Source organism: Pteropus alecto, unplaced genomic scaffold (assembly GCF_000325575.1).
Source record: "Pteropus alecto unplaced genomic scaffold, ASM32557v1 scaffold185, whole genome shotgun sequence".
NCBI classification, from domain to species: Eukaryota; Metazoa; Chordata; class Mammalia; order Chiroptera; family Pteropodidae; genus Pteropus; species Pteropus alecto.
The window spans coordinates 4761502-4774719 of record NW_006438088.1 but is presented as its reverse complement, the minus strand read 5'-3'; the positions used below and the strand labels follow the sequence as shown (position 1 = coordinate 4774719).

At 37.8% G+C, this 13218-nt stretch overlaps 1 protein-coding gene across 2 annotated transcripts in view; it reads right to left on the bottom strand.

Annotated features, from left to right (window-relative positions):
- Positions 1 to 5616: 5616 nt before the first annotated feature.
- Positions 5617 to 13218, bottom strand: part of ADAT2 (adenosine deaminase, tRNA specific 2) — a 19989-nt gene continuing 12387 nt past the window's right edge. Inside the window, exons 3-6 of one of the 2 annotated variants that reach the window (XM_006915360.3) lie at positions 12853 to 13003; positions 11488 to 11594; positions 7457 to 7529; positions 5617 to 7343 (exon numbers count right to left, since the gene is read on the bottom strand). In XM_006915360.3, coding sequence (XP_006915422.1) covers positions 7300 to 7343; positions 7457 to 7529; positions 11488 to 11594; positions 12853 to 13003 — 375 coding nt within the window. In that variant the 3' untranslated portion in view covers positions 5617 to 7299. Of the gene's footprint in view, positions 7344 to 7456; positions 7530 to 11487; positions 11595 to 12832; positions 13004 to 13218 lie in introns of both variants that reach the window. The other variant, XM_006915359.3, reaches the window with a different exon arrangement.

The window sequence follows — 13218 nt, the reverse complement described above, 5'->3', positions numbered from 1 at the left end:
AACTCGTGTCTCTGCATAGTTTGTCTACACCGCAGCCTGAGAACTGACAGCAGGGCTTTTTGTGGGTCCTGGAAGGTCGATCCAGATTTAATGTTCGCTCTGTGCTGTGCTGTAAGTAATCCGGTCCATTTCTCTTCATTTAAAGACTCTAATCTGGGACTGGAGTCCACCACTCGAGCCCACAGTTCTCAATTGTTTAAGACGATATCGGAAGTTCCCAGTTATGGGTGTGGGCTGCAGGCTCAGAGAAGTTGCTTTCTTAGCTGCCATCGCCTGGGAGTTGAGTCTGCTGTGCAACACAATGTGGAGAACTGTGGCCTTCAACACTAAACTGCCTGGGGCAGCCAGCATCGGTGTCACACAAACTGACTGCAACTGGTCAGTCTTGAGGACTACCCTGAAGGGCTCCCTTGCCAAGCAGGGTGGGTGCCATCATGCTGCCCTTTCTCGATGGAGAATGAGCCAAAACCTCTGACTGTATGGAGTGATGATTAAGACCCCACACTTTGGGGACAGTCTGCGGAATTCAAATCCTAGCTTCACATATTTTACTCTTCACTGGGGCTATTCACAAATATTCCACTTCTCTTCCTCCTGAGGTAGATAGTGGATTACATTCCCTGCCACCTTGAAGGTGGGCATGGCCATGTGATGACTTTAATTCATATATGAGCAGATGTGTCACTTCTGGGCAAAAGTCAGTAAGCCCTCCTGATTCAAGAGTGGTCCATGAGCCACCAGAATAAGAATCACCTGGAAGCTTGCTAGGAATGCAGAATCTCAAGCTCATCCCAGACCTCCTAAATCATAATGTGCATTTAACAAGCTCCCCGGGCAATTCATATGCACATTTATGTTTGTGAAGCTCTGCTCTAGACATCGAGCATTATTTGCCATCTTCTCTTCTTCCTGCCAACATGAATGATGATGTTCCAGATGGTGGAGTTTAGCCTAAGACCCTGGCCTCTGCTGAGATAGACAAGTGAAGCCTGAGAGAAGTAAACCTTTGTTCTAAGCCACTAAAACATGAGGGTTGTTGCCTTGACATGACCTAGTCTATTCTGATACGATCATTTAGTACTCTGGGCAAGTTATTTAACCTCCCTGTGCCTCAGTTTCCCTGATGTAAAATGGAAATAATGAGAGTACTGACTCATAGGCTTGTTATGAGGATTAATGAGGTAACATATGAAGAGAGCCTGGCACTTAGTAAGTTCTATGTAAATATTGACTTCTATTATTGACAAACTCCATCCCCACAGCTCAAATTCCAGTCTCTTTACCTCAGTGACTATAGAGTCAGAACTTTTGTCCTTGGCAATCCCCCACCCCAAACCACATATATCTCAGGAACGAGTATGAAATCACAAATCAGAAAGAGAATGAAAAATTACTCTTCTCAGTAAGAAGTTGGAGATCTTAATTCTGATAGCTTGGACCCAGCATGCCTGGCCTGTGTCTTCACATAACTGTCATTCTCCTACTCTAAAATTGCATATGCTGCACCTCTTACTTACCTTCCCAAACCTTACCTGCCTTTAAGGGCACAGATGGTGTCCCTTCTTCTCCAAGAAGTCTCCCTCAAATACTTCTTTACTATGCAATTTAGAATTTAGACATAATATCTGTCTATTATAAAGCTTTGTCCTGAACGCGATTTTGGGTAAAAAACACAAAATACCTAATAAATGTTCTTTGTCTTTTCTTCAAGCTCAGTGTACGTGATTCTCGCACCAAAGGGCTATCAACCTGTTGCAGAGAACGCTGGAGGAGGCGCAGTGATGGGGATGGTATGGAGAGCATTTCTGTTTAAGTCTTGGTTTTTAAAAGGGTCCAACAGATTTCTGCCATGATAGTACTGTTCTCAAAGATGAGACATACTTGTTAACATTTTTAATATATATGACTATAAATAAAATGCATTGTTATTCTAAAACCAAATAAAATGATAAATTATCTTTTCTCATTGCCACTCTCTTAAAGTGTATATAAGGAAACAGAACATTTTAAGCCGAGATAAATATTTTAGTGTTTTGGATCTCTCTTTTGGATTTATAAACTGACTTAAAAAAAAAAAAAAAAAGTCATGGTAGTGAAGCAATTCACCATAGCTGCACAAGGAGCCACATCATTCAGTTACGAAGTCACAGAACTTGAATATGCACATTAGAGATCCAACCTCGACATTTTATATTCTCTAAGCCAAGGGGCAGCAAACCTTCTCTTAAGGGGCCAGACACTAAATATTTTAGGCTTTGAAGCCATAGGTCTGTGTCACCACCACTCAATTCTGCCACTATAGCACAGAGGCAGCCCCAGACAATATGAAAACAAAACAAACACAAATGGGCACAGCTATGTCCCAATAAAACTTAATTTATGGACACTGAAATTTGAATTTCACATAATGTCCAAAGGTCACTAAATTTTTCTTTGATTTTTTCCAACCATTTAAAAATGTAAAGCCAACAGGACAAAGAGAAACTCATGGACATGGACAATAGACTAGTGGTTACCAGAGGGTAGGGGGAAGAGGGGATAGAGATGGAATAAAAGGGGTCAAATATGTGGTGACATTAAAGAATTAAAAATAAAATAAAATAAAATACAAAGAAAAGAAAAACGTAAAACCACCTTTAACTTATGAGCAGCACTAAAACAGGCAGCAGGCTGGGTTTGGCCCACGGGCCATACTTTACCTACCCCTGCTCTAGACTCCCAAGTTCATGCTTCTTCAACCACACCACAAAGTCTTTAGCCCAATATTCACTTAAAAATCAGGTATGAAATAATCCCATGAGCCTGTTTTTATTAGCTCAACTTGAAAAAACATAAGATCCTAAAGATGTCAAACTTTCACCAAAGTTCTATCAGTCTTACCCATAAAAATAACGTCACCCATCACTCCTTTCCTCACCACATACAATTAACAATTACGGAGTAAGAAAATAGTTGGCAGTTTTCTTCACAGATGAAGTCAATGTACTCTTATCCTTTTGCCAAAAGGCAGGGAAACCAGTTCTTGATGCCTCTTCTCTCAGAGCTATTCAAGGCCAGTTGATGCAGAATGAGTGGGAAGGACAAGCTTTGGCTTCGACATGGATTTTCAACCGGGAACCTCACTACTTTAAAAAAAATTTAATTACTTTTTAAAAAAAGAGCCTTGGCTTTTGCTATTTTTACTGATACTCATTTTAAAAGTAGCAACGCTTAAAACATTTTAAGTCTAGATGTCTCTATGGAAACCCAAGAGAACTATTTTATGGCCAAATGACTACATACCTAGTTATATATCCTATTGGATCACTATAAGCCATCTGCGATACCAGGAACATCTTAAGCCTATTTTTCCCAAATTCTATCTTGTCTGATATAATTAAGATGATATAATTACTAGTGTTGATGAGGAGATCAGGAGAGAAAGAGCTTATTTCTGAGGCTTCCTGTTAATTTTTATTAAAGCAGCCACATTTAAAATTTTCTTTTTATATTACTTTCAGGTATACAGTACGATGGTCAGACTTATATATAGTTTATAATGTGATTATAGTTTATTTTATTAGCAAAAGAATTTTGTAAATTTTGGCAGGTATAATAAAAGAGGAAGAATGCAATAAAATAATCTAACGGTTGCTTTGAAATTTATATCAATAATCTTCCCATCCTTTCCATCAATGTCAAATACATTTTCTCTTAAAAATGTAATCATTTCTCTACCAAAACTGCTTATTCACTGCAAGGAGGAAAGAAACAATAATTATATAATGCAGAAATCAAATAACGCCTTTATCACATGACTAAAGTCAACATCACCAGTGAGGGACAGATGGCTTTGGGGTACCTCCAGATGTGATACTCTGACAACATATCACCTAGAATGCATAACCAGAATCTAATCATAAGAAAACACCATAATAAAAAAGAAAAGGTTGGGGGAGGGCGGAAGGACTGTATGATTTTAAAAATGTCAACGTCATAAAAAACAAAGAGAGGCTATGAAAAGGTCCTAGATTAAAACAAGCTAAAGATACATGACAATCTGACCCTAGAATGGATCCCATATTGCAGGGGGTGGGGGAAATTCTTTAAAGGAAATATGGGGTCAACTAACAAAACTGGAATATAAGTGGCATATTAGATAAAAGTGTATCAACATTAAATTTACTGAAGTCAATAACTACACTGTGATTATATAAGAGAATATCCTATGTTTAGAGAATATTGAAACATTTCAGGGTAAAGGCCTATGATGTATTATGTATGTAACTTTTTACCACATGGTTCAGGAAAACAATTATATACATTCATATAGACAGATCAATCCAATCTATTGTTTGAGCAATTTATATATAGAGAAAACAGAGTAAATTGATAAAACATGTAAAATATTAATAAATAGGTTTAAAGAATAAAAGATATATGGGTATTTTTCCAACTTTTCTATAAGTTTGAAATTATTTCCAAATAGAGTGTAAAGAAAAATTAATAGTTCTTGACTACACTGGAGTTCTTGGCCATGTACTTTCTCTCTATGATATTCCAAATACAACACAGGAAGAGATGCTTGAGTCAAGTAACAAAAAAGAGCAAAGATATTTTAACATGATCTTTTATCAGTGATTGAAGCCTGCCAAAGCATTACCCATTCTCAGCAGAGTCTGTTGCAAAGACCAGCAAACATTGGATACTCTAACAAATTAGATGCAATCATTTCCCACTAATTTCTCTGAACAGGACCCAGATTCTAAAACCTTTTTGCATCCTGCAACTTTCAGAATTATCTCAAACACAAAACAGGTCTCTCAGCTGGTCTTGTGGGCACTATCAGTATCCATCAATTGGAATCAATCTTTTGAACTAGAGCGTCTTACTATTTTAAGCCATGTCTGAGCAACTGGAGACTGTGGTGTTCAGGAAGCAGGATCACCTCATCAGACATGCACAGCTCCTCACCACCACTTCGAAGCTGCTGTCAGGATCCTGCAGCCTTAATGTCTACACTCCTCCCTGGCCCGCCCCCACTGTCCTGTACTGGCACTGGAAGTGCCGACCTCCAACCTGCAACATACAGTCTAAACTGATTTCCCCAAAAAACTGTGGAGGAAACTGTGCCTAAGACCAAAAATTTAAAAGAAACTTTTTTATAAGTTAATCGCTGGAGAGAGAATCAAAAAGGTCATAACCAAAATTTAAATTTTCAGCCATGCTTAGGAATTAAGAAATATCCATCCTCCAAAACACAACAAAGACAGAACATATGTATATTGGTAGGTCTTTTCTATTCTTCTCTATTTACAGTTTTATTATTGTCTTAATCCTTCTAGTAGTGACTATCTCTGGGTTAAAATACTCATATACTATTTTTTCTTTTGCTTTTTATCTTAGATATTACCTTTATTATTCATTTTCCCAAAAATTTCAATCAATAATTTAACAAATGTCTACTTGGCATAAGATGTTTAAACAGACTCACTTGATGGTACTCTCCAGAGTGAAGATTCCAGGTTTTTTGTCTACAAATAATGCCCGAGAAAATGACATAAATACAATAAGTGCAATGAAGTCTGCTTGCAGGAAAGCATAAGGAGCCAGAAATGAATTATGACCAACTGCAAATCGGATAAACTAGTCAAAGCAGTAAAATTTAATGAGAGGATAATTTTAAAAGCAGGTGAAATTGAAGAGAAGTTACATGAAACATTATTATAGATTTAAAATCACACATATTCTTCTCCATATAACTTCTCAAATGCAGTTAAAAACATGCACGCACAAAACCAAGCAATTATAAATCCTCTGAAGCATGTAACTGTGATTAGCTGCTACTCTCAGCAACATAAAAATACTTTCACCACAATTACATTCCAGCCTGTAATGTAATTCAAAACAAACAAGTCAGAGACATCGCTCAAATGGCAGAACCAACAAATACAGATGCTTTGCATCAAGGAAATGAGTTCACTGAAGAAATGAAATGCAACGGAGTTGCTGCCGTCCAGGGCCCGTAGCTGGGCTTCCGGTGGAACGGCGAGGCCCCCTTCTGGCCAGACAGGGTGCACTGCAGCGGGGCTCTGCCAAGCACACTTTCTTTAGCACCAACTCTTACTGCACTCGGTTGGATGAACATCTGGGACCTCCTGCCGTGCATAACCTTTCCAGGGTTGTGTTCACATTTTACAAGTTTAGATTTTAAATTATATATCTGGATTTTCGTAAAAGGAAAGAAATGTATTTGATTTCAGATCAAACTAACCATTCTACTTAATTGTGCAACCAGCCTCCCACTACCAATGGCACACCCATCCCTCCCCTGTTCTTTTTTCTTTTTGCCATAATCCTTACCACATGCTATATAATCTGTTTTGTTAATTATCTGTCTCCCCCTGCTAGAATACAAACTCCACGAGGGCAGGATTCTTTGTTTTGTTCACTGATTGAATGAATGCTCCATAATAAAGAAGGAATTGTCCTATTTATACTTTTATCTTTTATTTTTAAGACCATTCATCTTCAAAAAAGGTATAACTACGGTTTTATTATAGCAATATGCTATAATTTAAAAATGGCACTTAAGCATTTATTTTTAAAACATGCCTTTTCTCCAAGTGCTTTATAAAAGCAAAAAATCAGTTCCATGGACCCTATAATCATGGTCTGTATGTATACAATTCACATACAATTTCCAAAGACATCACGGGTCCTAACACCATGGGAGAACACAGTGGCTGCAAAGAATGAAGAACATGATTCTGAAACGCCAGGCCTAGAGCAGGTGTCCGTAGCGTGGCATGGCCCAGTCTAGACATACGCCAGGTAACTGAGTCTGGATGCACACTCACTGAGTCAACTCTCTCCTGGACTAGGCATAATGATTCTGGCAGGAAGTGCATGCACTGCTGACTAATTTCTAAAACCTCAATCTTTACTTTTCCCCCTTAACATGTTCTTTCAGCTTGTGGGAAAGCTAATTGTTGATTACAATTGTCAGATTTAATTTATTTTATTTTAATTTGTTTTTTAGGCGAGGCAACCCTTGGTTGACCTCGCAGATTGCAAGGACCTTGTCAGTTTACAATCCCTTATTTTTTATTTTTATTTTTTTACCCCTACAGCACCTGGTCTTCCTAGGTGCTACAACTGTCAGATTTTTTTAAAGTGCTAGTTTGTTCCTTTAGAGCAAAAAATAAGAGACCGTTTTCCCATGGGTTAAGGACAGTATAAAACATATGATTCGATGATGTCACCAGCTTGCAGTCCAGGAACGTTGTCCAGGGGCGTTAGTCCTTCAGGAGAACAAGTTCAGATTTTCTGACATTCCTTTTTCCGAACCTTCGATTTTGGTGCTGTGAAAGAACAGGAAAAACAAAGAGAAGAAGAAGAGGTGGGACCCTGTTAGACTCTCTTCGTACTGATTTGTTTTAAGTGAGGTACATTATATACAGTAGGGAAAACTGACCATTTGGATTTTCTTGTTTATAGAAGCTCCTTAACATTTCCACAGCTTCCTCAGCCCGATACCCACGAATGCACTGATAAAACGAGAAAGTTGAGAATGAATAAAATGTGTGTCATATCCCATAAAACAACAATATATACATAATTATATAAACATTTTCCAGATGGTCTTAATATACTTGGTGGCTATGAGGAACACGAGTAAGGAATGACGACCTCACTCCCAATCAGCTAATTATTATTTCTCAATCAAATACTACTGAAGTTGCAAAGTACATGATCTTGGGTGAGACACTTAAACTCTCTATGCCTCAGTTTCCTCATATATAAAAATGTAGGTAATTATAGCAACTAACCCAGGAGGATTTGTGAGGATTAAATGAGATTAAATGAAATAACACCCGTTAAATGCTTGGCACATAAGTGCTCATTAGGCATTAGCTATTTTTATCTGCTGTCGTTTACTGGTGGCTCATTGAGTGTTTGATGCTATACAGCTATGGTCGGCAGTCTACAGCTAAAAGTGGTCAGTTAGGGTTTTTATATCTTTACAGGGTTGTTAAGAAAAGAGAAGAATATGAGACAGAGACATAAGAGGCTCACCAAAGCTAAAATATTTACTATCAGGCTCTTTACAGGAAAAAAAAAAAAAAAAAACCTTGTTATTCCTTACTACAGAGGATTTTTTCAAGGTGCTCAAGTTTGTTCTATCTTTGGTATCTAACTAGAGAGAAGATGTGAACATATAAAAGAATAAGAAATTGTGATAACAGTAAGGATTTGAAACTTGAATTTGCCTTAATGATAGAGAATATTTAAAGAGACTGAGCAGAACATTTCAGGAAGAGTAAGAATAAGCGTAGGTTGTGTGTGAGGAAACCAGCTGATGGGGACAGAACAGTGATTATTAAGGGAGTATAAGGAAAGAAATTAAAGAGATAAAAGAAGCTCGAAATATATGGGGTTTTGAAGGTTTGTCACAGGAGTTTGGACTGGATATGTTGCACCCTTCTGAGGAGCATGAAATGATACAATGAACAGAGATTTCAAGGAGGCATATCTGGAAGCAGCACACAGAAGAGCAAGGAATCAACGAGCACCAGCTCAGAGGGACCAGCGGGCATGGTCCACTGCTCAGAATGAGCCTCCCTTTCTCTTGTGCCTTCAGTGGGCTCTTGCCTGGGCCTGCAAAGCCTGCATAAACCTTCACCATGGAAACAAGCAAACTTCTATGAGCTCAGTGTTTTTAGGTTCCACATATGTGAGATCATGCAGTATTTGTCTTCCTCTGTCTGACTTAGCACAATGCCCTAGAGGCCCATCCATGTTGTTGCAAATGGCAGGGTGTCCTTCTTTTTTATGGCTGAATAATACTCCGTGTGTATGTGTGTGTGTGTGTGTGTGTGTGTGTGTTTAGACCATATTTTCTTTTTAGAAGCAGAGAGTAGAATGGTAGATGCCAGGGGCAGAGGGGTAAGGGAAATGGAGAGACACTGGCCAAAGGGTACAAACTTTTCATTATAAGAGGAATAAGTTCTAGTAATCTAAGATACAGCATTGTGACTATAGCTAACAACACTATATTGTATACTTGACAGCTGCTATGAAAGTGGAGCTTAAATATTCTCACCATTAACAAGAAAATAGTAATTACTCAAGGTGAAGGATGTTAACTGTTATATATACATGCATCAAATTACATTGTATACCTTAAACTTATACAATGTTATATGTCAATTATATCAATAAAGTTGGGGGAAAAAAAAAACAATAACTTTCCTTCTACCCTGTTCCCCGCTGAGAATTTTCCACAATCGTGACCATCACTTTTAGGGCTCATTTCTTCCTCGACCTCATCCTTGCTGGCTTGTGCTCACAGGACTCCACTGAAACTGCCTTCTCAGATATCTCAAAGGTCCTTATTGACCAAAATACTGGTCTTTGCATCCTCCTACACTATCAGCAGTCGTAGAGACTACTGACTATACTTGCTTCTTTTCATAACTCTCTCCTCCCTTGACTTCTCGGTATTTCAGATATTTCATCATTCTAAGCATCATCGTTGGTCAGTCCCCTCCTCTTCCTGCTGTGTTGTGCTCCTGCTCCTGAGAGCTCCCACCTCTCCTCTCGCTCTCCCACAAGCTCTCATGTAGTCCTCACATGGAGTTAGAGCCACAGTTCTCAACCTTGGCTGCTCAGTAGAATCACTTGAGAGTTCTCTTAAAAAATATCAATGTTCCCCTTCCCTGCAGGTTTCTGATTCAGTTGGTCTGGGGTGAGGACTGAGCTTAAATTCTAATATGCAGTCAGGAATGAGGCCCATTGAGGTGGAGAAGGAAATTGCATCTCTCTGAGACACTAAGGTAATATTTTCAAGTACCCATTATAGCTATCAATTTGTGGCTTTAATAAAAAGCACACATTCTTATCAAAATAATTTTTAATGGAGCAGGTAAATACTATAAATTAATCGTCACTTTCTTTGAAAAAATAGTCGTGTAGATCTCCTGTATGAACTTTAATGCTGCCTATAATATATCACTAAAAGAATTCTATCATTCTGCAGTATGTAAACAGCATCCCACCTTCCCAACCCATGCTCCTCACCCTCCACACACACCACTGACTCAGCCAAATAAAGGAAGAAAACACAGCATCCAGAGGCCTGGGCTATCACTGTTTTCTTTAGAGTCTCAAAACACTTAAAAAATAATAATATGGCAGCAAACCGAGAGAGATGGCTTTAAAACATGGCCATTCATTCAATGGAACTAACTTGGCCAGGTACACACGCTGCAAATGAACTTGTTTTTTGGTTCAGCCGATCAACTCCGCTCAGGGACATGTAGGAGAAGACTGTGTTTGTACGCTCCATGTCACTGACGTGTTGGAGAGAAATGTTCTACCCGTGTCTGATATCCAAGGTTGTATCTTTTTCTGTCTGGAACCGTTGAGGAATTCTTTATCTCTTTTTCTTCATAACTGAAGTAGAGTCGACAATTCACTTGCAAAGAGTTGTGTAAACAAAATTTGAGCTACTAATAAAAGTGATTGGAAAAATCAAATCATTTTGCAGATTTTCTTAATGATCGAGCTAATTGTATCATTTACTCTCATTGTGCTATTACAATTTTTTTTCTGACATAATGTTAAAAGTTGTCTATTCTCAAATGCACAGGGTTTGTTAGGAAAGCTAACGTTCACTTAGGAAAACTCGGAATATTTTCCAAAACTTGATCTCAGCGGGATTCAGCCAAATGTAGCTCCTGATAAGAACTTAATATTCTCCTAAGAAGATCTGAGGTCTTTGAAGTTAACTGCCCACCATGTCCAGCATTTGTTAAATCCTTTTCTCCTTAAAGCCTAACACCTTTAGGATTAACCTCACGTCTTAGTGAGAAAAACAATCAAACAAGTTTCTGAAAACATATGTGTCTACAGGCCAAATGCTAAAATATAAATTCCTCCTACACACAGCCTTAGACATAAAACTTTGGGAGAAGTGGCAAGATTAAAGGGAAAGTAGACTGTCTAAGAGAACATGAAAGCAATGTGGATTCTTGGGTCTGGGAGAAACGTCAACGTTAAAATTATTTAACATTGGACATAAAATTATTTAAATACAGGTATTGATGGCTAGACACCAAAAATAGTATGTGGCAATCAAGTAAAAAGATTAAATTTGTGCAAAAATATGGCATTCACTGTAAATAGCATCTACTGCCACTGCCGAGGGCATGCTTCAAACATACGTGTTGAAGCCTGGAGCCGGGGACACTCACTGCTAGAAACGCCAATGCTGGTAATGGCGTCAAAGAGACCTGAAGGCACAGGTGAAGGAAGGCTGGTTCATGACAAGAGCTAGGCACTCACCTGGAAATGACGGTCTGTCATCTAACACTGAGACATAAATGAACGTGACCAGTACTCCTGAGAGCCTATCTGCTATACCCACCACACACAAACCACTCACAAGCCTCTGATGAGAGCAAAGTATTAGAAAGAAAGAAAAAGCATAACAGTTCATGTTACCTGAAACGGTGTTCCGGTATTTGGTAAATCAGCAGAGGCAATATCTAAAACGGAGCCACAACCACCAAAACGTTCATTCTGACAGCCATAGACAACCAGCGGGATTTATAAGGCAGAATTAAGGTCATGCAGAGAATGTGCAGTTCAAGTGTGTATCATGACAAAACTAGGGTAGGTCTATGCCAGCTATTCTGGAGAAAAAACCTCATGCTACTCTTAAAAACGATTAAGTTTAGGCTTAGGCTTAAAACATTATGAAGTCCAGTTACACAAAAGAAAGAGGTTTAACGGATTTAGAAATTAACATCTCACGATTGCAAACAGAATGAAAACTAAATGTGTAGTTTCTAAATGTTTACAGTTTGGTGTTCTTTGATCTGCTTTTTACAAAATCACTTTTTAGGACTCATTAGAAAACTGGAGCCAGAAAGGAGGCAGGAATTTAATCCAAGAATTTTCACCTTTTAAAAATAATAGACTATTTCCTATTCTTGCCCCAGAAAAAATATAACCAGTGCTTCAGTTCAAAACAGACTGAAGCTGAGCCACTCTATAAGGCGGGATGAGGAGAGAATTCTGTTGACATAACTCCCCTCTTTAAAAAGTAGAGATTGTACATCTTAACAAACTCAAAATGCTCCACATTATTTTTAAAGTGATAAAATGATTCACACGTATATAACAAAATAAGTAGATAAAAAATATGCGAGTATAAAACTGAGTTTTTGAATTTGTAAATAATTGTTTAAAGATCTTTAGAGACTAACTTGCAGCACTCAGTATTTATGCCACTTGCTCTGTAAAAGACACGATTCAAAGAGTTGTAACTTTATCAATTTCCCACTTATTTACAATGATAATATCATAAATGATTGGTTTGTTTTTTATTTTATATTGACTTGTGAATTAAAATTTTTCATTTATTATAAGAGGTATTCATGGCAAAAATAAACAAATACAAATATAGAGACAGAGAAAGAAAAATTTTAAATCACCTTTAATCTATTATCCAAAGGCAAAACTTAGGTGTATATTCTTCAGACCTTTTCCTATGCACAGTTTTATAATCTACTTTAACTTAATATATAATTTATCCTTTCATAACACTTTAAATTAGTTCTAAACTTTTCTTTCTCTAGTTTACTTAATAGTTATATGTTTATAGACATAAGAAAAAGGTAATTTTACTATTTAAAAACCTTTTCTAAAAATTTTTGGCCAAAGGATAGTCTATTTTATAATGTGCACCTCCTAGAATTTATTTCATAAATCTCTGCTTTCATACATCAGGAACGGGTTACATGTGTGGCCATTTTCAAGTTCATAGGAGGGTGCGAGACGTTACCACATTAAGTTGAAGGATACTCATCAGGCGGAGAGCGGCTGCGCACATGATGCATGGCTCCACGGTGACATACAGCACAGTGCATTCAAACACTTCAGAGGGACTCTTGCCATTTTGATGACACCAATCTAGGGCCTGATCAATGGCCACCATTTCTGCATGTCGAGTAGCCTGAAAACAGAGAGGGGCTTGAGATGACATTGTTCACTACACGTAACTATATTTTATAAACATTCAAAAATAAATATGAAAAATGCGCCTACTGTTTCTTCCAACATTTTAACAAATAAAGGTTTCAGGATACCCTTAGCAGCTGACAACATATTTCCCAGTTCAAGTACCATAACCTCACCAACAAAGGATATTTAATCTGAGATGTCATTTAT